The 25,144-nt window shown below is 39.1% G+C and overlaps 1 protein-coding gene and 1 long non-coding RNA gene across 2 annotated transcripts; one reads left to right on the top strand and one right to left on the bottom strand.

The window, feature by feature from the left end:
• Positions 1-391: 391 nt before the first annotated feature.
• LOC127501248 (uncharacterized) lies at positions 392-11,356 on the bottom strand. The gene is made up of 4 exons (XR_007926563.1): positions 11,163-11,356; positions 4,888-4,923; positions 4,557-4,684; positions 392-2,582 (listed from the first exon to the last, which is right to left on the bottom strand). It is a non-coding gene; the product is annotated as an uncharacterized LOC127501248 (long non-coding RNA).
• A 9,623-nt stretch (positions 11,357-20,979) lies between these two features.
• On the top strand, positions 20,980-24,222 carry scrt1a (scratch family zinc finger 1a). The gene is made up of 2 exons (XM_051873815.1): positions 20,980-21,778; positions 22,337-24,222. The coding sequence occupies exons 1-2, from the start codon at positions 21,664-21,666 to the stop codon at positions 23,059-23,061; spliced, it is 840 nt and encodes a 279-aa protein (XP_051729775.1). The 5' UTR covers positions 20,980-21,663; the 3' UTR covers positions 23,062-24,222.
• The last annotated feature ends 922 nt before the right edge of the window (positions 24,223-25,144 follow it).

Genomic DNA, 25,144 nt, shown 5'->3' with positions numbered 1-25,144 from the left:
CGTTTATGCATGTCTTCTTATCGGATAAAAATGTGTGCGTTTTTAAAATTGATGCGCATCTCGGCATTCCCATCCAGCGTTTTTTATGCAATATCCCAAAATGCACTCGAACACAGGATGGAAACATCCTATGTTTTTAATGTATATATATTTAATGTTTTTAATACATTGCATTTTAAATAAATCAAAAATTAAAATGCATTAATATTACTATGAACAGCAAAAATATTTACATGACACTGTGGACTAAACGTATTTATCCTTTTAATGTTTACATTTTTATGCAATTATCCTTTATTCAAAGCAACTTACAAGAGATGAACAAAAGCATAGCACAGTTTAGATAACACTTAACTTTAAAATGCATTAATATGAACTGCAAAAAATTTGGACGTGACACTGCAGACTAAACATACTTATTCTTGCACTTATACATTGCACGGTTTAGAAAACGTTTAATAATTAAACTTTTTATCCTTATTGAAAGTATTTAATGTTTTTTGGCCTTGTGTAGTTTTATTTTGCATCAAATTACAGTGGAGTTTGATTGACGTCAACAATAAAAGCCTATTTATACACAATTATATAGCTAGTTTGATCTGTTTTGAGCATTGTTTTTCCTTGCTGTCTGCAAGAACCAGAACAGACCTGCTGTAAAGTTTGATTCAAACAGATTGCACTGTTCAGATAACAGCAGTGACAAAACCAAGGTTTGAAACCAACTATTAGTTTACGTCCCAATCGCAGCAGCGAAGCCCTAATCTATGCAGATATGCAGCACATGTTCTGCTCCTCTACGGAGACGCACCGCAGAGCTTGTTCATCGAGCTGTTATCGTCTCCCAAATCAAATCCTCGGCACCCTCAGGGCTGCGCATTTGTGTTTCAACTGCCTGCTAATATGGCTGATTCCTCCGATTGTGGATCTGATAATTCGTTGATTGGTTAAACGGCGCGCTACGCTGTGAAATCTCTCCAGCAATATCCTCTAAATAACCGTCGGAGGCGTCTGGCATCTAAACGAGGGTCACATTTGGGATCTTCGTGTCTGTTTTGGCTGTTCGGAGTGTATCATCTGTGACACCTCTCCAATTAAACGGCTTCTCTGTGATGGGCAGACGGGCGGCTGATATCAAGGTGCCCGTTAAGAGATCACAAGGGGATACGCGCGTATGTTAATCGACTCTGTTAATGTAGCAATGAATTAAGAGTTTAGATGTCACAGGAGGTTTAACGCAGCTGATCCAGAGCAGAGGCCGCGGTTCCCGCCGGTCAGAGCCCGGGCCGTGTGGGGGCTAATTATGGCAAATTGGAAAAGTGTGCATGCGACGTGCATGTGGGGCCTCCCTCGGCGCTCGCCGCTTCCCGTCGTCAGGGTCTGATGGCGCACGCCCGGCCCGCACCTGCTCCTCACCGGCCTGTGATAGATAGAGCCGACCGGTGGCTCAATAACAGTCTCCCGCCTGGTATTGATGGACTGCGGGGCCGCAGGCTTTGTGAGCGAGGATCATCTGCTGGAAATTGTCTCTCCGCCCCCTCAGCACCTGCGCAGAGGGATGCGATAGGTGTGCGGACGGGCGCGAGGGACCTTTGGGACCCCCCTTTTTTGGAACGATACCCCCTCTAACATGAGCACGCCGTAACGGGTGTGTGTTGTGGGGGTTGCTGCAGCCCCGCACATGTGTCCTCTCTCCCTCCTTATTATTCCGTAATTAGCCCTTTGGCTGTCTGCTGGAGGACGGCCGTCCCCCCTCGAGAGCCGTCTGTGTTGACAGACACACACAGACCCAGAAAAACAAACACATACCAAACGGCGTTTGACTTCCAAACAGCAAAAAGCCTGACTTCTAGAGAAGGCAAACACGCTTGGGCGCCCGTAGCGATTTGGCCTTTGTGGTTCGTTTCCAAGTCTCCATCCAGCTGGTACTCAACCACAACGCTCCTACAACAATGTATCACAGTTTAAAGCACTAACAATGTATTTTGTGAAGCGGAATCGGCTTGTTTGTCATGTAGTTGAGATATTCCGATTTTTACGCATATCATGCAATCGATGGCCATCAAAACAGATGTCTGGCTCGCAACTGTTCCAAACGCAGACGGTTCTGGACGATGGCCACGATCGAGAAGATATTTTGAGATTCTCAAGCAGTCCCAACTGAAGGTTTCGCATTCGACACCAGCTGCTTCTGCTCCAGTGAATAATGCAGTGCTATCACGATAATCGCTTTGATCGCTCCATACCAGACTTCATGTATGCAGTGGCGCTTTTGATGACAGGCCTATGACAATTTATGAAATCACAGTTTGAAGCACTAATGGTGTATATTGTGGCCTGTTCGTCAATAGGAAGCTGTAGTTGAGATTTTCTGCTAATGTCAGATCCTATGCAATCGATAACCGTCAAGACCGAAGTCTGGCTCACAACTGTAACAAATGCAGATGTTCTGAACGATGCCATGATTGGGATGGTATTTTGAGATTCTCAAGCAGACGAACAAAAGGTTTCACATTCGGCACCAGCTGCTTCGGCTTCAGTGAATAATGCAGTGATATTCTGAACTTTCTATTGATCAAAGAATCCTGAAAAAAAGTATCACAAAAACATAATACAATGATCAACACTACAAAAATATTAAGCAGCTTTTGTCAATATTGATGATAATAAATAATTCTTGAGCAGCAAATCAGCATATTAGAATGATTTCTGAAGGATCATGTGACACTGAAGACTGGAGTAGTGATGCTGAAAATTCAGCTTTAGATCAAAGAAATAAATTACATTTTAAAATATATTCACATAGAAAACAGTCATTTTAAATTATAATATTTTTTCACTATTTTACTGTAATCTATTCATAGTTTTAACATAACGTCATACCCTTATAGGAACGCCCAGCTGGAGGGCAAAAAAGCTTTCCTCCATTGCCCGCCAGTCATTTTCACCAGGATTGGGCTAAATGCTAATGTAGTAAGATATTAATTGTGATATTAAAAGACCAAATTCAGTATACACCTTATTGATAATGCATACTATGTACACGCAAGCAGATTAACCCAGAAAATAAACAACGCGTTAAGCGTTTCCCAAGAAAACCATTATAAAGAAAACACTTAAAGGGAAAGTTCACCCAAAAATTAAAATTACCCCATAATTTACTCACCCTCAAGCCATCCTAGGTGTATATGACTATCTTCTTTCAGCCAAACACAATCAGAGTCATATTAAAAAATATCCTGTCTCTTCCAAGCTTTATAATGGGAGTGAATGGAGAATGAGATTTTGAAGCCCAAAAAAGTGCATCCATCCATCATAAACGTACTCCACACAGCTCCGGGGGGTTATTAAAGGCCTTCTGAAGCAAGCGATGAGTTTGTGTAAGAAAAATAACCATATTTAAAACTTAAGTAAAATAACGAGCTTCTGGCATGACAGCCATGCGCTTTCGACTTGCGTCTAAAAAGCGTTAACTTCCATGACATAGTACACAATGACATGATATACTATGCGTTATAATGTAGGACATAGCGTAGAACGTCATGGCATTGAGTACTACAATGCGAAAGTTAACACTTTTTAGACGCAAGTCAAATGACTTGTGACGCTTCGCTTGAGAAGGCCTTTATTAACCCCCCAAAGCCATGTGGAGTACGTTTTATGATGGATGGATGCACTTTTTTGGGCTTCACTCCCATTATAAAGCTTGGAAAAGCCAGAATATTTTTTAATATAACTCTGATTCTGAAAGAAGATAGTCATACACACCTAAGGTTGGCTTGAGGGTGAGTAAATAATGGGGTAATTTTCATTTTTGGGTGAACTATCCCTTTAACCATTTAGCGGATTGCGTTCATATTCTGGTCTCATCTGCTCACCTGTATATTAATATGCAACTTCAAGAAGGTTTATACTGAATTTGATCTTTTAATATGACTGTTTTAGTACATTAAGGGACTTTTTCACGTTAAACGTTTTAGAACGTCCTGCTGTTTTTAGTGATTGTAATACTGCAGCAGCTGCTGGATATGGATTCACAAGAGCCCAAAACTTCACATGTTTTGATTTTCTTCTTTTGAGATGGAAAATTGACAGGTTTGTAATTCAGATCTATGCATGTTTTGCCCCGCAGATCTCCGTGGCAGTCACGTGACTGAAAACTATGAATACCAGGGTTCACGCATGCAGTTGAGCTTTTGATGACGGGCAAAAAAAGAAGTTTCAGCAGCTGTGATGGCGAGCGTACGTGCACGCAAAAGCAAAACATTCCCTTCGCTGTCGTGCCTCGGGCTAAACTTGGGCGCTCAGCTGAGAGTCCAGGTGCCTCCTGGGTGCTGATGCAATCCTACCTGCCATTTTTAAAGACAACTAAAAAAAAAACACTAAAGTAACCTAGGTACAGGAGGACAAAGCAAGCGCTTCAGTCTGTCTGAGGTAGCGAGGGAAACCCATAAACAGCCGACAGCGCAAACACACACGTACGATACCCACAGTGTGCGAATCAGTCAGGGACTAATTAACACATCATCGCAAACCCAACTGCCTGGTGCTCCGCTCACCTGCCTCTTTCTTACTGCAGAGAGCGCGTAAATCTCTCGCTGACGGGCGGAGACGCTGGGATTAATCTGCGATGTTGCCGCATGGCGTCTTTAACCTCGCTCGTGAGGTGACGGGCCCTCTGTGCTCCCTGCGAAAGGCAGTTGAAACACAATAAACGTGTTTTAATGACATTGCAGTTCCATTATGAATATGGGAATCTCCAGGGCGCATTCAAGAACAAATGAAATGCAAATGGAAGTTTGAAGACAGTCATTTGGAGTGTTAGTTTGGCTTCTTCTGCAATGGGGATAAAAATCATAAAGTAAATAAAATGCAAATGATAAAACTCACCAATCACTTACTGTCCACTGATGCAGCCGCGGGCTTCTGAAAAACAAAAGAAATATATACACTACTGTTGAAAAGTTTGGGATCAGTAAGATTAATTAAGTAAGAAATTAATACTTTTATTCAGCTAGGACGCATTAAATTCCAGTAGGATCCAAAAATGACAGTTAACACATTTATAATGTTACGGAAGATTTAGATTTCAAATAAATTATTTTGAACTTTCAGCAAATCAGCATATTGGAATGATTTCTGAAGGATCATGTGACACTGAAGATTGGAGTAATGATGCTGAAAAATCAGCTTTACATCAAAGAAATAAATTACATTTTACTATATATTCACATAGAAAACAGCTATTTTAAATTGCAATAATATTTCACAATTTTACAGTTTTTACTGTATTTTTGATCAAATAAATGCAGCCTTGGTGAGCAGAAAAGACTTCTTTTAAAAACTTTTATAGTGTAGATCACTGTATACTAGAGCTGGTTCTCAAGTATATTACAACCCAGACGTAAACAAAAATGTCCTTTAAATCAAACTTTAAAAGGGACACACAGCCACTGATGTCAACAATAATAATCTATTTATTTCACTATCCTCCAAACTATAGTATCTACAATTATATGGTTAGTTTGATTTGTATTTTCTTTGAGCATTGTTTCTCAGTAAAGTTTATTTGGACGGACTTCTGCCGTCGTCAACAAAAAATATTAGGAAGAATTTTACCCGCTTTTTAAAAAGTTACTCAGCTAATTTATATTGCTAATGCTACGTGATTTATATTACTATGCACAGCTGTGGTTAGGTTGCATTTTTCCATGCCATCTAAACAGATCTGCGTAACTGTGCTACAATAGTGTCCCGTACAGTTTGAGTCAACGACACCGCAGGAAAGCATTTTGTCAATATGCAAAAGATGGAGGGTGTCCAAACACAGACAGCCGGATATAGACTAATCTGCATTAGTATTCAGCACACACACACACATTGGCGTATGTGAGCGCGTGTGTGTGTGGCACAGCGGTGTGTTCCAGACTGCAGTGATTAATCTGACGCTGTCATGTCTCCACAGATGTTTACATGGAGATGTTTGAGGAGCACATGTCTGATAGAGTGTGTATCTTCCGTCCTCTCCATCTTCAAACATACACATATTCGACGTCACCTGGGCCATCTGGAGGATAGCAGAGAACGGCTGACCTACACACACACACACACACACATACATTCATAACTCCCTAACGTCAAATCATTGTCTGCCAATCATTGTCAGACTGCTCTTTACAGAACCAAGTGAGCTGCCTACCTAGACAGCATTTTTTAGGCATCATAGGTGTGTTGCTGACATCAAAGCGGTTACAAAAGGTAGGCAACAACATTACACACTCTTCTAAGATATGAAATTTTGCATCACATGCACCCTTTGAAGCAAAGCCTAACCCAAAATGCATATCAAAAAGCTCAGTAAAAGGCCAAGATGGTTGACGAGCCGAGAGAAATACAGATGATTAATACTGAAAAGTATCAGTAAAAATAGTTCTAACAGAGAAAAACAAAACAAAAACACAGATCTCTCTAATATTTCAACTGTTTCTCCTACACTCAAAAACTGCTGGGTTAAAAACAACCCAAGATGGGTTAAATACGGACAAACCCAGCAGGGTTAAATGTTTGACCAACCTACAAGACAGTTTTATTTAACTCAACTGGGCTTGCTGCGATTAAAACTAAAGCTACAATTAAAGCTACAATTAAAAACTGAACACATCTGCTCAATGCAGCGTGAGACGAACGAGAGTCGCAGCACAGATCAGCAGCAGTAGTTATGAGAGTGAGGAGCTGACTGACAAGACGATGGCGGAAGATTTTTGCAGTATTTTGGATTCTAAACCCAGTGCTAATAGGGAAACTGCAAAGGATTTGTTATTTTTCTAGCTGTTGTGTTTTTCATAAAAAATAATCCACCATTCAAGCAATTGCCGCCTCTGAATTGGTGCTAATTTGAAAGCGAAAGTAAAATGTGCAGGGCAGTTACAGTGATTTTATAGCTCTATACTCTTACTGCATGATGACTATTGACTCTATTTTTGTTTCTCGAAGAATTTTACAAGAAACAACAAAGACAAAGTAGACACTAAAACAAAAATGAGAACTCTATTAAGTCTCCTGAGCAATAAAAGAGCAACTTCTGAGCAATAAAATTGTGTTGGCAGAGCGCAGAGGACAGTGAAACATCATGTTTATATGATCTGTTGTGGTGACCTGCCAGTCTGGATAAATGCGAGAATCAGCTGTGACGCACCAGTCTCTGTCTCGGTCTAAATCTCGGCTCCAGATGGCATAAAACCCTGACGTCGACACCTGACAGTTGTGGCGCGTGACGGCGTGACACAAGGTGAAGTGCGTCTGCTTTACAGTGATGCACGCTGCCAAAAAACCCTGCACAGCACAGCATGCATCCGCAGTGCTGCAGACCTGCATTCTGCATCCAAATCACTGATTACGGCATGCAGGCCGCCTCCGCAGGGACCAGCACATGATACAGAGGCAGACAATGAAAAACACTCAGAGACAACACAGAGAATCGCACAAACTACACACACGAACACATATGGATGAGTGCAAGTTTTAGTAGGGCCGTCAATTTAATGTGTTTGTTTCATTAATTAAATTCAACAAAAAGTAATGCATTAAAGCATAAAAGTAAGAGTAGCCTACAACAGCTAGGAACAGAGCGCAAAGTTTAACTACCTGATCACGCAAAGAAACCATATTTGGTTTTCAACCATTAAAAATGGGTAAAATTCAACAATTTGCACATGGAGCTGCATTGAGATGCCCATATCTCCATATCTCTGTATTGTTCAATTCCAGAGATACAGGGATGTCAATGTGGCTCCATAAGTAAACTGTTAAATTGTACACATATTCAGTGGTCAAAAACCAAACGTGGGTCACTTTGCACGCAACTGATACTTTTTTCTTTTAAAGAATGTCTGAAGAACAAATCACGTTGAAATTAGAAATGTATATTGTCCCCTCTATCAAAACAATTGCATAAAACACCTCACTAAGTGCCAAAAGAAAAGTTTGTAAACTTTGGAAAAAGAATATTTTTGGCACTTAGTGAGGTGTTTTATGCAATTGTTTTGATAGAGGGGACAATATACATGTCTAGTTTCAATGTGATTTGTTCTTCAGACATTATTTAAAAGAAAACTCTTTAAAATAAAAAAAAGTATCAGTTGCGTGCAAAGTGACCAACGTTTGGTTTTTGACCACTGAATATGTGTACAATTTAACAGTTTACTCATGGAGCCACATTGACATCCCTGTATCTCTGGAATGGAACAATACATAGCCTTTAAAACAAAGCTACCAAAAGATAAGTTTGCTAAAGGATTAGTTCATTTCAGAATTAAAATTTCCTGATAATTTACTTATCTCCATATCATCCAGGATGTTCATGTTTCTTTCTTCAGTCAAAAAGAAATTAAGGCTTTTGAGGAAAACATTACAGGATTTTTCTCCATATAGTGGACTTCACTGGGGTTCAACGGGTTGAAGGTCCAAATGTCAGTTTCAGTGCAGCTTCAAAGGGCTCTACATGATCCCAGACGAGGAATAAGGGTCTTATCTAGAGAAACGATTGGTCATTTTCTAAAATAAAATTAAAAATTATATATTTTTTAATCACAAATGCTCGTCTTGCACTGCTCTGCGATGCGCCACGCATTACGTAATCATTTTGGAAAGGTCATGTGTGACGTAGGCGGAAGTACCGTGGTAAGGCAAAAAACTCCAACTTCAAAATCGTCCGACATCGTTGTTTTACCTTTTTTTCTTAAGGGCATTTGAATTAGTCTTTGCACATTCACTTTGTAGACTTCCACCTACGTCACGTGTGACCTTTCCAACGTGATTACGTAATGTGTGGCGCATCGCAGAGCAGTGCAAGACGAGCATTTGTGGTTAAAAAGTGTATATATATATTTTTTTTTTTTTTGAAAATGACAAATCATTTTGCTAGATAAGACTCTTATTCCTCACCTGGGATCGTGTAGAGTCCTTTGAAGCTGCACTGAAACTGACATTTGGACCTTCAACCTGTTGGTCCACTATATGGAGAAAAATCCTGGAATCTTTTCCTCAAAAACCTTAATTTCTTTTTGACTGAAGAAAGAAAGACATGAACATCTTGGATGACATGGGGGTGAGTAAATTATCAGGAAATTTTAATTCTGAAGTGAACTAATCCTTTAAGAACCAAAACCAAAAAGGATATTAAAATATCTTTGAGTTACAGGATAACTAAAGATATTTCTTGAGTTACAGGCATGCAACTTTGGGAAAAGAAAATCATGAAAAGTGCATTTTCTCATTTCTGTACTGCAAAGATTGCTAAAGTTGCTAAAGAGGTTTTACTAACAGACCTACTTATCTTTGTGTACAAATAAAACAACAATGCTGCTTTCTAAAGTCATCACTCTTCACTTATAATTTGGCTCTGAAAAGTCTCATTTTGATCCCCATTTACAAAACAGTGGATTACTCAGTAAATATTCATCCATGGTATTTAACATTTAATATAATATTTGGCTCTCTTTTTCATTCAGATAACATAATGATCATGTGCCGTTCATAGTGCAAAATACTGAAAAGCAACAAAACATGAAGCAATGCTCAAAGACATTTATCTGCATATGTGATGTCTATTAATTGTGATATATCTGATCAGTTAACTGACATGTCATGCAATAAATTTGTAATCAATTGAAAGCCTAATTTTAGACATAATTCTAACTGATTTTGTGCTCACTCACAGTTCTGCTTTTTTCGAGTGTTTTGTGCTCTGTGTTTGAAACACAAACATGGACGAGTATCAAACCATGACAATCAAATGAGAGACAGCCCTTAGATAATTAACTTTGACTCACTTAACAATGTTTCAACAGGTCTATGCTGCAGTCAGTAAAAAGGCTTCAGGTTGTTAAAATAACACAGGCTGAATGTACAAGTATGGGAAATGAGCGTGCACAAATATCCAATATTGACCAATATAGCCAGTATGTTACTGATATATCATGCTTTTCAGTATATATTCTGAATGTGCCAACAGCAGCTTAATGCTCTCAAAAGATTGTTGAGGAAAGAGAGAGACAGACAGAGCGAAGGGAAGCAAGGTTATTTGCATGGAGAGCCACGGACGCCCCCGTTCCCCCTATCTGATGTCAGTCTCCCGACACTGATAGACTCGGCGTCTCCCATTTAAGGGATAATGAGATTGCTCGAGCCACACAAACCTCCGCTGACTGCACTACACCGACGCTACGGCAGTCACTTCATCTCTCAGAGACTAAACCACTCCGCCTGCCCCCATCTTCCTCCGACCCAGACACTCGATACGAACGCACTCGGCTCATCAAGAGCCCGAGCACCAACGTAATGGAGAGAAGTGGGTGAAAACGAAGAGGACGTGGGGCAGCAGAACACCTGATTGGCTGAAAACAGGGCCCATTTCCATCACAGCGTCTTCCTCAGGTGGTAGAGGATGTGTGAAGCCGTGGGAAAGAAAATCACAAATGAGATCTGTTTAATATCTCAATTGTTTCTCACAGATAGCAATGCGTCTCCTCTGTGTCTCCTCTAAAGTTTGAGAAGACTGTGATCAGATACTGAGATACCAAAGTGTGCAATCAGAAGTCTTAAATCTCATATTTTAACATGTTAGATCTCAATATGAGTTCAAACATTTCTCATCACATTCACCCAAGACCATGTCTGATCTAATATGATATAATTTTACAGCTCTATACTACATAATGTAAGCCAACCAGTGCCAGTCAAGTACTCTAGGTAAAACACTGAAGATAAACACAGATATGGGCTTTTTATTACTAACAAATCAAATGTGCATAAAAAAAAATACATGCTATGTCATTCATAAATATCATAATAACAAACAGCAATACAAAGTTACAACAGAGTGCTAGCATTAACATAACTGAATCACAAAACATCTCTATTCACATCACATGACGCTAAATGATGGTTCTCAAAATTTCATAAAAGTAGCATACTGTGGAAATACCGCGGTATAGGGACGGTATCGGATGGCAATATTACGGTATTGAATGATTACTATTAGTACCATGGATTTGAAATGATACAAAAAAAAAAAAAAAACAGTAATGTGTTTTTCAAACAAAGTAGGCCTACTTGTTGGCTGTTATATAGTGTTTTGATAATATTTAGGTCTGAAATGTCTTTACCTGTAGCACGTGCAGATGTTGAACTGATTAAAAACGCCTTCGTCGATGACAAACGACAGGATGCATTTGTAAGTTTTGTTTCCATGGAGTGCTGATAAAAAAATATACACTTTATCCAGCGCTATTTTTGTTATATGTTCTCCAGTTTTACCGCGGGAGAAACAGTTTTAACAATGATTCAATGCGTCAGTGAATGTTTTGTTCGTGAATCGTGTCTGAATCGGTATTTTTGAACAAATCTTTTAAGTGAACGAATCACTTCTGTTCGAATGATTCAGAATTCATCGCGAACCATTGCTCAGATTCCAAACAAAAAGTCAGACACGACATGATTGCTGAAATATTGTAAAGAAATATGTTTCTCAGGTTGGTATACTGTAATCTCCCTCATCAGACAATAATTTAAAAGCAAAATATTTACTTGGATGGACTCGTGGCAGGACCACTCGAGGAAAAGTTTGTTGTACACAGCGAAATTAGCTTGATAAATGCTTAATAAATACTCCAAGGGATGGGTTGGTTGACTGCCCATCGTGACAATAATTTATATTTTTATGTGTCCTACGGAATTTTAAGTGCAATATAGTAACTTCTGAGACAAAGTTTATACTTGAATGAAACATACTGTATCTGAGAATGACATTGTGTATCCGAGAAATAAAATATCCCTTTGAGAGTGTGTTAGCTTAGGGAAGGACTAACTGAAACAGACCCAAAAGAGATGATGGTGATTTCGGGCACAGGTCAGTTTTGGTTTATAAGCTGATATGGGACAAGTTGCAGGAAAGCAAAAAAAGCAATGTGTTATAGGACCATGATCAACATTTACTGGTGTTAGGGAAATGCCATTGTATGGAGTCTGCTAATATAGAGAAAATAACATCATTCTCATATTATACCATAAAATGTCTGAGGTTCAAACAGTAGAGCAGGGTTGCCAGGTTTTCACAACAAAACCCTGCCAATTGCTACTCAAAACTAGCCCAATCCGCTTTTTGGCGGGGTTTGGCTAAATATCATGTTTTTTGGGGTCACTTCAAGCCGCTGACATGAAAAACAATCCGCGGCGACAAGTAGCCCAATTCCACGGAAAAGCCACAGACTTGGCAACACTACAGTAGAGGATGGCGCTAGCAATGCCAGGGACATGGGTTCGATTCCCAAGGATGCAAGAACTAAAAATGCAATGTAAAGTTGCTTTGGATAAAGCATCTCACCCAAAACGCACCTTTATATAATAAGAGACACAAATGAGTAATGTAGGACACAAAAGGAATGTAGAGAGCAGTCCAGACCATTTTGTTTGAGTTTATATTGAGATTAAATCGCATACTTTGATATTTTGGCACAGTTTGAGACTTTAAGATCTCTTCTGAAAGTCAAGATGAGACATGCAAGATTACTGAGGGGTCAAAAATCTGAGAAAAAGTAAAAGTCTCCATTTCCTCTCCATTTAATCTCATTGCTTTTTAGGAGAAAAAAAATGAGATATTATCAGATATCTCAATTATGATTTTTCTGTCATACTGTATGAGCTTCCTACATATTAATATGAAACTCAATTCAGTAATATGAACTCAACACTTGACTCACTTGTTTTTAGAAAGAGAAACATTTCATTCTCTTTATTTCAGTGAAACGTAATTGAGAACACAAAACTACAAAATAAATTTCCTCAGGGAAGAAACATTTTATTGATGTTATTCACAAATCATCTATGTCTCATACACATGCATAATCTGCAGGCACACCACACGTGTTCACGTTTACACAAGCGGCCGTATACGTTGAGCGAAAGCCAGGGGCGCGTCGCCATCCTAGAGCCTCGGAGGCATGGGACAGGTGACACGATGGAGGATGCTGGGGCTTTTCGCTGCGCAATAAAAATGCTAATCCGCCCTATTCCCCTGTTGATCGGCTCTATGTAAAACAGGTTAGAGTTCTCCGCTCCACATGTGTACCCTCAATTTACCAGTTGGCCTTCCTTTGTCCTGCTCTCTTTATTTGTTCTTCATTGAACGCAGTGGCCTGGATGTCTTCACACATCTTTCGCTGGACTCTGCTAATGACAATGACAGTGCTGGCTTCAGTTCCTCGCCCACACACCGCCTTAATGATGCCTCCACAGGCCGAAAGACAAAGAGAGTTGTGGATGCGGCATTGTCCCAATTAAAGGTCACAGAACAGAAGAGGTCTTAACTGTCCACAGCCTCCGGCCACGTTTGGCTCAAATTGTCGGCTGCCACTGTTGGTCGTCTTCAACTGTTGTGTGCTCCACGCTGATTAATGCTGATTTCAGTCCATTTCATACTGGTTTTAGTTTCTGTAATGTTTATTAGATGAATGCTTTTGCTTTTCAACTGGTTGTGCGTTAGGAACAAAATATTTTCAGTGGGAACCCAAGTAAACAGAAATGTCCTTAAAACATTGAAACTTTATTATTGGGGTTTAACCATAAAAATGCAACAATTATTAGATCAGTGCTTTTGCTTTTCGACTGGTTTTGCTTCTGGAACCAGATTCTTTTTAGCAGGAACCCAACTGTTTATCACAGAAAAGTAAACAAAAAAATCAAACATTGAAATGTTGTTATTAATGGGTTTAAAGGTTTCTTCAATTTTTATTATTTCATGCTCTCAGCCACCAATATTTCACAGCACAAAACCAGTTTTAACCATAAAAAAGCAACATTTATTAGATTAGAAAACCCAATTGTTTATCATAGAAAAGTAAACAAAAATGTACTTAAACTCAAACATTGAAACGTTTTTATTATTGGGTTTTTAAAGGTTCAATTATTCTGGTTTTATGCTCTCAGTTGCCAATATTTCAGAGCACAAAACCACTTTTATCCTCATTTACATTCATGCATTTGGCAGACACTTTTATCCAAAGTGACTTACATTGCATTTAAAGTATATACATTTCTATCAGGTCTTGCATTTAATGAGAATTGAATGACATGTTGCTACTCAATCTGAATTTAACATAGTCTGGATAGTTTTTCTTTGACCTTGTGTGTTCATGTTTTTTGGAGATGTGGGCATGTTTACGTTGCATCTCTATTTAACTTTCTTTAAGTAACAGATGAATTTGCACCCAAATACTATATGATAGGATGACCATCCTTTCATATCAACAACAAAATATATGATAAGTGTGATATTATCTATCCTAACTATGCATAATTATAAGTTTAGTTGCATTTTATTATGTGCATTTAGTTGTTTTTCCTGCTGTCCACAACCCATCAGAACAAACACATTTCTGTGTCGTTAGTTAGTTGTTAGTAGTTAGTTAGCTAGTTGTCGTTAGTTGGAGAACTACTGGATTAGATAGCTTTAACCTTTAAGTTTTTAGGAACTCTTTGTCGAATCAGCATATTTGGGACTGACCAAAATAACCATCCAGTCGACGAATATATCCACGGCTGTCTGAGCTGAAGCAGGTTTATCAGCCCGTCCGCATGCCCCTGTTTTCTTAATCTTCTCCGCTCGCTCTCGAAAAGGCCAAAACGAAATGTAATCTACATAATGTTGCCTTTGTCCCCCTCGTAGTTTCTTTAACTCTCACATCTAATTAGCTTCAGGGACTGCACGAGTGCGATATGGGGTTTCCCGGGGCGCGCCCCCCTTTCCCCTCCAGTTGGGCCGTGGGTCGGGCCGGTGGGGTCTGTTCCCTGGAGACCGGTTATGACAAATAAGATTAATGTCTCTCAAGCCTCCTGAGCCACACAGATTAGACTGATAGCTGATTTTCTCAAGAGAAGCCCCATGTGTGAGCGTATGCATGCGCTTGTCAGAGCATGCTGGGAGGGAGAGAGCGGCCTGTCCTGTCCCCTCTAATGACCACTGAAGCGTAGAGGGTCAGGAGGGTACAGGTCAAAAGGTCCTCCATGGAGGATTCCCTATCTTCATGAGCACTGAAGCGTTGGATGAAGGGTGACGCTCCTGTGAGATTAAGGTTTAAACTCTCCATTAGGAGTAACAGTGGAAATAAAAGGCCTGCAGGCAGTTTGAACCTGCTTCTACACATACAGCACCTGTTTTTCTTTGCCTTACATTATACTGCAAAAGCTTGATTTGATTTGGTCCATTGCCAGGCATAAATCGTTAAATCTGATGATTTTGTAAAGTCGCATTTATGTCTGTAGCACAAACACTGCAGGACGAGTTACACACTGAAGATTGATACTTAGCATGTGGGGATTGTTCTTATCACTACCTCCACAAATAATGAATGGATCAAAAAAAAATTTGAACAAACCAGATTTCGGTTTGTTCCCTCTCTAATGAGAAGAGTATGGAAGCCCTTTTCTGCCACATAAGAAAAAAAAACACGCTTAGGAAAATCATAATTATGATATAAAATGTTACCATTATAAGATAAAAAGTCAAAATTATGAGAAGTCATAATGCAAGTCATAATTATGAATTAGTCAATTATGAGATAAAGTCAAAATTATAAATTAAAATGTCAACATTATGAGAAAAAGTCACAATTATCAGATAAAAATTCAAAATTATGAGAAGTCATAATGCAAGTCATACTTATTAGTTAGTCAATTATGGGGTAAAAGGTCAAAATAATGAGATAAAAGTCATTACACAAGTCATAATTATGAGATAATTATGAGATAAAAATTATGATAAGTCATAATGAAAGTCATAATTATGAGATAAGTCATTATAAGTTAGTCAATTATGAGATAAAGTTAAAATTATAAATTAAAAGGTAAACATCAGATAAAAGGTCAAAATTATGAGATAAAAGTCATAACAGTTATAATTATGAGAAAAGTCATAATGCAAGTCATTATGAGATAAGTCATAATTATGAGTTAGTCAATTATGAAATAAAGTCAAAATTAAAAATTGAAAAGTCAACATTATGAGATAAAAAGTCTAAATTATGAGATAAAAAGTCAAAATGATGATAAAAGTCATAACAAAAGTCATAATTATGAGATAAAGTCTAAATTATGAGATAAAAGGTCAAAATGATGATGAAAAAGTCATAACATAAGTCATAATTGTGAGATAAAGTCTAAATTATGAGATAAAAGTCATTACACAAGTCATAATTATGAGATAAGTCATAATTATAAGTTAGTCAATTATGAGATAGACAAAATTATAAATTAAAAGGTCAACATAATTTGATAAAAAGTCAAAATTATGAGATAAAAGGTCAAAATGATGATGAAAAAGTCATAACATAAGTCTAAATTATGAGATAAGCCATAATGATGAGTTAGTCAATTATGAGATAAAGTCAAAATTATAATTAAAAGGTCAACATTATAAGATAAAAAGTCAAAATTATGAGATAAAAGTCATAAGTTATAATTATGAGCTAAGTCATAAATATGAGATAAAGTCAAAATTATAAATTAAAAGGTCAACATTATCAAATAAAAAGGTCCAAATTATGAGATAAAATGTCAAAATGATGATAAAAAGTCATAACATAAGTCATAATTATGAGAATATAATTATGAGATAAAGGTAGAAATTATGATATACTAAGTTATAGTTATGACAATTTATTGTCATAATTTACTTATCTAATTTTGAATCGTCCAAATTTTGACTTTTTATCCCATAATTATGAGATTAGTCAATTATTAGACAAAAAAGAAAAATTCTGTAAATAATTATGAGATAAATGTAAATTATGATAGTCAATTATGAGACAATGTCGGAATTATGACATAAGTAATAATGATGAGATAAAAGTTGAAATTATGACATACAAAGTGTTAATTATGACTTTTTTGTCATAATTTACTTTATCTCATTTCAACTTATCCAAATTTTGACTATTTATCTCATAATTATGAGATAAAAAGTCATAATTAGGACGAAATTGACTTTTGGTCATAATTGACTATTTTTATAATGACTTGCGAAAGCATTTTTTTTCTTATGTGGTGGAAATGGTCTTTGATTGAGGAGTGACAATAAACTTGACTTGATTTGTTTCGCCTGCACTGATTCACCAAAGAAATCGCTGCGTTCAGCAGAATGAATCAGAAGTCTAGAGTCGCATCTTCTGAGAAGACAAAGGCTGTTCTGAGGTCTTTATAACTTTTGATGATCCGTCCGATCACTTCAGTGTGTCAGCTCGCTGACAAAGCAACTTCCCAGACGGACTGTTCTTCCGGATGTACCGGGAGCTGTTGTAGAGACTGCTATTCTCCAGCGCTAAAGCCATAAGCAAACTTTTATAAAACAATTGTGCTTTATTCATAAGATGTTTGCTCCGTAATAATACCACTATGTCTGAATTTAGCTTGAATTATACTAAAATAAAGCTAAAATATTGATGGCTAAGCATTTTGTTTTTGCACAGCTCTGTGTTATTCTTTCAGAAGTAGAGTGTACATTGTATTTTTTCAACAGACAATTACTGTACCAATAACATTCATGTAATGGCCTTATTGTGCGCTTGCTGCAATACACACAATCTTTGAGTTTCTCATAACCCCAAATAAATCCCAATGTTCTCTGAAACTGAGAAACCAAAATCATTTTTCCGTGTGTTAAAGTGTCGTATGATACAGCTTCAGGCATTTCAGTGTTCCTTCTCTTTTGTAATCAACTTAATGTGATTATTACACATCATTCCTTTATTTTACATACCGAAACACTGTTCAAATCGTGTAAATTGTTCTGTAATGTTTACTATTATTCTATCTATCTATCTATCTATCTATCTATCTATCTGTCTGTCTGTCTGTCTGTCTATCTATCTATCTATCCGTCCATCTGTCTATCTGTCTATCTATCTATCTATCTATCCGTCCGTCCGTCCGTCCGTCCGTCCGTCCATCCGTCTGTCTGTCTGTCTGTCTATCTATCTGTCTGTCTGTCTGTCTGTCTGTCTGTCTATCTATTTGTCTGTCTGTCTATCTATCTGTCTGTCTATCTATCTATCTGTCATTCTATCTATCTAATAAGCGCAATGCTGAGTTTATCCTTTTATTGCAGATTTTCTATATGATCCTGTAATTAGAGCGAGAGAGAAAGTGGGCAGCTGCTAAGCCTAAATCTGTCCGTCAATGTCACTGGTCAGCTGTGGCAGATGCAAAGGGGCATCAGGTCTCCGTCGACACACCCTCACGAGAACAAGAGCACCGCTCTGCAGAAGAGTGTGTGTGTGTGTGTGTGTGCACGTTTGCTGTGGTAAGAGAGATAGATGGTGCAATAACTTGTGATTGTATGAACGCATGACTGTGGAAATAGATTGTGACACTTCCCTGTATTGTCTGAATCTGTGAGTTTAACCTTATTTTTTTCTTTTGTCAGCTTTTCAGCGGTATATGATGGCTTCATCCATCCATCTGATGTTCTTTTACTCTGTAAAAAGTGCAAGTGTGACCTTAAAGAGCTATTTCCACCTGATCTGACCAATGATAATGACAAAGTCGGGTTGATTCAGGCAAATTAAATTGTATTTTTGACTTGAATAAAACAAGTTAAATTAATTTAGGATACCTAACAAAACAATTTTACAGTCTAGAGCTTCTTAAAGAGAAAAATGTAACGTCTCTCATCATTTACTTACCCTCATCTCATTCCAAACCTGTATGATTTTCTTTCTTCTGTGCAACATGCAAGTAGATCACTTTTTTTTTTAATGTTTAAAAGTCATACAGGTTTGGAATGACATGAGGGTGAGTAAATGATTTTCTTGGAGTGATCTATCCCTTATAAGTGTGCAAACCAAATGTTTTAACCCTAGAACACATACTGTAGCATGTGTCGAAATGTTATCAGATGCATATTCTTTATAACACCAGTGTTTTGTCAATGAAAATTATTGAACGATAATTCAGTTTATGTTCTTGTGCACATGCAAGATTGCCATTTTATTTGCTAAATCTGACAAAACCTACCTTTGATGACATCCTGAATATCATTTATCTAGAAGAAAAAAAATAATGCATGCATTAAATGTTTTTTTGTTTTTTCTAATAACTTCAAAAGTTTTCTTTTAGGGTCAGGGTTGACTTCTACATGACAGCTTGCCACTTTCTCACTAAATCTGTATCTGAACATGAACATATGTTCATATGGCGTTCAACACTGCCTTTATGTACTTACATATATAGAAAATGAAGATATTAAAAATGTTTTTGACCCATGTATGCAAACTAAACCCCAAACTATATATAAAAATAGCTAAACTAAATGTATTCAAAGACACCTTAAGGAACATCAAATGAAAAGATGCTTCTTGTGAATATTGCAAAAAGTGTACATATTAGGGTTAAAGTACAGAAGTATACAGTGCGTTTATACAATATCCTCCCTTTGACCTTCCACATGTCCTTCCCAACCTGCTCCAGAAGTGCCTTGTGTACTGATTCGCATCGGTCTCATTGAAAACGGCGTACGTGAGAATTAAATGTCAATGAAGTCCTTTTGATTTCAACTCCGATGAGACGTTTGTTCGGTGTGTCTCAACACACCGTAGACTATTATTATGCAAATGAGGCGCACTTCAATATTTTCGCCTGTGTTTTTCCAGCTGATGTCAGCACTTCCCGGGAAGCCTCGGTGTGCAAACGTCCTTCTCCCCCCATAAACACGTCAGGTCGCCGTGGGCTGCTGCCGCCGTCCTCCCTGCGCGCTTGGGAATGTCAGCGGCTGTGCAACAGTGTCCTACATACTCACTGCATGCTGGTCAAACTGTTACACACACATGCATGCACATGAACACCATTCTAGAAAACAAGAGCCATTTTTGTCCCACATTCACATGTGTAAAATAAAATGAAGAAGATTTTTTGGGCCTGTCCCCATCTCTGTGTATTCAGTCCCTTCATGGAAAGAAAATATATGAAAGATTGCATTTTGTCTTTAATCCCTATATCTTTTTAGATTTTATTTGAGAGGGTTTTATTAAAAATTCTTGAAGTTGCATCCACAGGTTATTACATTTTCCCCTTTTTTAACTCTTTAAGGACAAGATAAAGTCTGTTCTTTTTTATCGCTTGGTTTTGTTAATATATCAGCATTAAATTCTCTTTATTTTAGTTTCTCCACCTTGTGTTTGTAATGTCAAATCATGCCTTTCTGAACGAATAATTACATCCAAATATATATTTCTAAATGGCACAATGCAATTAACTCTTTATTTGACAGATTGTTTTACAATAAACATTTATTTTAAAGATCATCTATCAAATTGGAAGAATGCAGTGAAATTGCAATGCGTGCATGTGATAAAATGGACATGTATAGTGACTCTCCACAGACCCAAGTGCAAAGCAGCATCTATCACGATAACGCTTTCTTTCCAGGTCTGAATGTTTGTGAAAATGGCAATCCAACTGCGGGACGTCCTTATTCGTCCCATTGAAGGAGTGAACAATGAGAACACGATGTCAGACAACAGTGTGTACTACAGCTCCAGGATCCGCGTTAATTGCGGACATATGGCTCCTACTGGAATCATTGAGGAAACGGACCTTCTGGTACCCAATTCGTGTGATTTGCATGAAAAGAAAGCCATTGGTTTATAGACCGTGATGTAAAAGAATGACCTGAAAGCCTGAGGCCACAGCTAGTTGTTGATTTAGTGGTTTGCGTCAAAAGCAGCGCGCGAAAACGCAGCGCGGGAGGGCAGATTTTTTTTTAAAAAACGCAAAACAACAGAATCTTAAAAAGATGATTAATTGAGTATGAACACTTGCATTAGTTTTTTTTATTCAGCATTAATAATTTAAACATATAATTTGTTACATTTAAATTATCATAATTTATAAAAACGTTACGTATTTATGAATAAATAAACCCTTCTGTTTTATTTCAGGCGTCGTGAAAAAATCTGGCGAAGGCGTGGACGTCTCACAGCGTCATTAAGTCAGCCAGTTCAATGCTGGTCCCGTGAGATTTTTTTATGGATTAAATTAAGTACTTCCATCTTCATTTCCCACCTGATCGCAGCCATATAAATCCCAACAGCTGATCAACAGACTTCAGAAAGCCCGACGCCTTCAGACGGAACAGCTGGGAGATAAAGCAGGAGAGAGGGGAGCGAGCAGGCTGACGCAGACTCAGCTGTTTCACTGTCCTTTCTGTGTCTTTAGGGGTAGAAAAGCAGCTCGGAAACTAGAGGACTAGTTAGTTTAAACTTAAAGCTCGAACCTGGAAGATACGATCGTCGTGAAGGGTCCCAGCGGAACTAAAGAGAGCGCGAGAGAGCGGGAGCTGTCCAGTGCTGAATACGCGCCGCCGAACGGGAGCTGTCCAGTGCTGAAGTTGCATTTCTGCCGAAAGCATCGCGGCGTCGCGCTGCATCAACACAAGCGCTTTCAGGGGCTCGAGGGTCTGCCGTAACCCTGTGCTGGCATCCGAATCTCGGCATCACCGAAGAGGAACGATACTAAAAAAAAAAAAACTAAAAAAAAAACGCATTTTTTTCAACGTTGCATGAGGAAAAGCGAGCGATTCGACCGGTGGACGAGTGTTTTTCCCCTTCAACCTGAAACATGCCAAGGTCTTTCCTGGTCAAAAAGGTTAAGCTTGATGATTTCTCATCCGCTGATTTGGAGAGCTCCTATGGCAGATCCAGGGCAGACCTCAGCCTGCGCTTTCATGAGAAAGGTAATTTCTTTTATTTGACCTCGCATAAACATCGCTTACACGCAATGTGCATGCATACTGACGTTTGATGGTTTATAATCATAACCTCGGCATTGACCCACGGTCACATTGTGTTCAACACCGTGAGGCGCAGCAGTTTTTGTCGAGTCGGCACATTTCAGGTGTTGCGCTCTTTCAAGCACGCATTCTAAAGCGCATTTTATTTTAGAAAACGCAGCGCTAGCAACAAGTACTTGGCAGTTATCGAATCGTGTCATGGAATTATCCACGCACGCAGTCTATTAAGCGAACGCTTGATCATGTTTCATGTTATTATTCACGCTCTACATAACCTGCGCTTTGCATACACTTGCATAAGCAGACATATTCATGCATGCTCTTATATTGTTCGTGCATTCCCTACACATCGACCTAATTTCAATGCAATTATAACCGAAGCGGTTGCCACGCTAATTGAAATGGAGAGCTGCTATTGATTTTTTTTTTTTTTTGCATGCGCATGTGGGTTCATGTAGAAAACCTCTGTCTGATGGAGGACGCGTTTGAACTTCTTTTCAGGGTACATCAGCGACTACTTGACCCCGGCCCCGTACGACGGCGAGAGCGACAACGGCATCAAGGTGCCCTCGCCCGGACCCATCTACGACAGCATCCACAGCGATTATGGAGCGCCGGATTCGGACCAGCCCGACAGCCCGCAGTCGGAGATCTCCTCGGGCTACATCAACGGAGACAACGCGGTCAGCGAGGGCTACACGGTGGACGCCTTCTTCATCACGGACGGGAGGTCGAGGAGAAAAGCCATCAGCAGCCCGAGGAGCCATCAGCGGCACACGTGCAACGAGTGCGGAAAGACATACGCCACGTCTTCCAACCTGAGCAGACACAAGCAGACGCACCGCAGCATGGACAGCAAAATGGCCAAGAAGTGCCCCACCTGTGGGAAGGTTTACGTCTCCATGCCGGCCATGGCCATGCATTTGTTGACCCACGACCTCAAGCACAAGTGCGACATCTGCGGCAAGGCCTTCAGCAGGCCTTGGCTCTTACAGGGACACATGCGCTCGCACACGGGCGAGAAGCCCTTCGGATGCGCGCACTGCGGGAAGGCGTTCGCCGACCGCTCGAACCTGCGCGCGCACATGCAGACACACTCGGCCTTTAAGCACTACAAGTGCAAGAGATGCAACAAGACCTTTGCCCTAAAGTCCTACCTGAACAAGCACTACGAGTCGGCCTGCTTCAAGGGAGCGTTCGCCCCTCTGAGCCCCCTGGAAGCGTGAACCGCGCCGCTGAGCCACGAGGATTAATCGCATGTACCTTAACTTTTCTTTTCTAAGTGTACTCTTTCTCCCGCTGTTCACGTATTCAGAGCCCAAATTCCACCCGTTTTGCCAAAACTCAGAGGACATTGAAAATGTCTTTGTTTCTCTCGAAAGGTCAAACCTTTTCTAAGTATTGGATAATATTGTACTGCTGCCAGTGGCCACAAAAGTGTTCAGCATTGAGGTAAAACTATTTATTCATTGACTTATTTATGTATTTATATATTTATTTGCACTTTAATTTGTCGTTCAGTTGCCAAGCCTTCGTCATCAATATGCCAAAGCATTTGCCACTTTCTGAATATCTTATTTTTTGGTTGCCACTTTATAAATTTGTTGCATGCAAAAAAAAAAAAAAGAAAGAAAAAAGAAAAAAAAAATACTACTACTAATGAAATCTATGCCAATTTTATGAAGCTTTGGATTTTTTGCCAAAACCTAGATAGCATCCGTCGGCAATATTTCTCGGGAGTCATGATGAAGAATAGAGCAATAATGCATGGTATTTTTAAAAGCTAAAACGAGTAATAACTATAGCATTTTTAATCACAATTTTATCCAATACTACCAGTAGTCGTTCAGAAGTTAAATATCAGGGAAATGCCAGAGTAGTATTAGCGGATACTTCCACGGGATGGGGCGGGGGGGACGGGATATAGGGTCCTTTTGTAAGTGGTTATGCACTGCCTGCCTCTTATTTAATAACGTAGTTTTAGAACGTAGCAGCGCAAACCTGGGAACGCTGTCGTAGGAGATCGAACGCCGCAACACGGACAGCAGATTGATCTTTGAAAAGCACTTCTTTGAGAACATTTCAGACTTTTTTTGAAAAAAATGATAATACAAATAGTAGCACAAACCTTAGCAATTCAGGTAGACAGGCCTTGTATTAGTCGAACCTCTGTTTTTGTATTTACGGACAAGGAGAACTAACTGTTTAATGCAAGACGCCTTGTAAATAATCCTTTGGAATTGAATATTTCTACAAGCTGTAAAGAATCAAATGAACTTATTTCTGGACTTCTTTTCCCTGGGTTTTTTTCCCCCAGCATTTGAACAATGTAAAGCACAAACGACACCGGGCATTTTCTCACTTCATAATAAAGAACCAATAAGTAACTCCGTGTTTGTGGTCCTGTTTGTTCAGAGCGCTGGAGCCGGAAACATGCTGATTCAGAGAGAGACATGCATGCACCTCGCTTGAGTAAGCGTGCAATGATGTCAGCTCAGTGACGCAACGTTTGTGGTGCATGCGGTGTGCGTAATGTGTCAGTGCCTTCCAAAAATCACTTCTAAGATGCTACGGCTTCAAAGCATGCTTTCATCTCAATTAAATCCTTGACTGACGCCTTTGTTACACATGATTGAATTTTATCCGCATTGTGTTCACCAGGAGCTCTTGAGAAAAAAGGCATGTGATCAAAGAAAGCGTTCTCTTTCTGGAAAGATCCCCTATGCTTTGGCAAATATAGCAGTTGCATTACGGTTCTTCGTGTACAGTTATGCGTTTGGCCGTGCTGCAGCGGTAACCTTGAGACATGCGTGTGACAGAGGGAATTTGGCCGTCAGCTTTATCCAGGTCCCAGCAGAGTTCTTATCAACAAGGACTAAAGCACTTCAAAGTGCCTCCTGCTGACTGTGGCTTCATTACTGGGGCTTTTGCTTTTACATAAGCCCACCAAACGCCTTACCTGTGTCCCCTGCTTTAGAAAGCGTGAATATTTTTAGTGCATGCACGGGGACGAAAGAGAGGTTTTTCATTCATATTGCAAACTACAGCCTTTGGCTGCAAGGTCATTTGCAAGATTCAACATGAAATGCAAGCCTTTTTGCTTCTGTAATCTGATGTGTTCCTGAGTGAAATTTGTTGAGAACTTAAATGCAGGATGGGGTTTTATTGATCTGAAATTGATTTGCATCATGAAGATGGTCTCGATATGACAAGTGGTTGGAGGGGAGGGCATTGAGTCCTTCTTTTTATTACAAGACAAACTTTTTATATCAGACTAATGTGCACTGATGAATCATTCACAATCAGACC

The sequence above is a fragment of the Ctenopharyngodon idella genome, chromosome 19, assembly GCF_019924925.1.
Source record: "Ctenopharyngodon idella isolate HZGC_01 chromosome 19, HZGC01, whole genome shotgun sequence".
NCBI classification, from domain to species: domain Eukaryota; kingdom Metazoa; phylum Chordata; class Actinopteri; order Cypriniformes; family Xenocyprididae; genus Ctenopharyngodon; species Ctenopharyngodon idella.
Note: the sequence above shows the minus strand (reverse complement) of the source record. Positions and strands in the feature narration are given on the sequence as shown.

Coding starts and splice junctions, on each gene's coding strand:
- scrt1a (XM_051873815.1), top strand. CDS start 21,664: ATGCCAAGGTCTTTCCTGGTCAAAAAGGTTAAGCTTGATGATTTCTCA. Junction 21,779..22,336: donor CCTGCGCTTTCATGAGAAAG/GTAATTTCTTTT, acceptor ACTTCTTTTCAG/GGTACATCAGCGACTACTTG.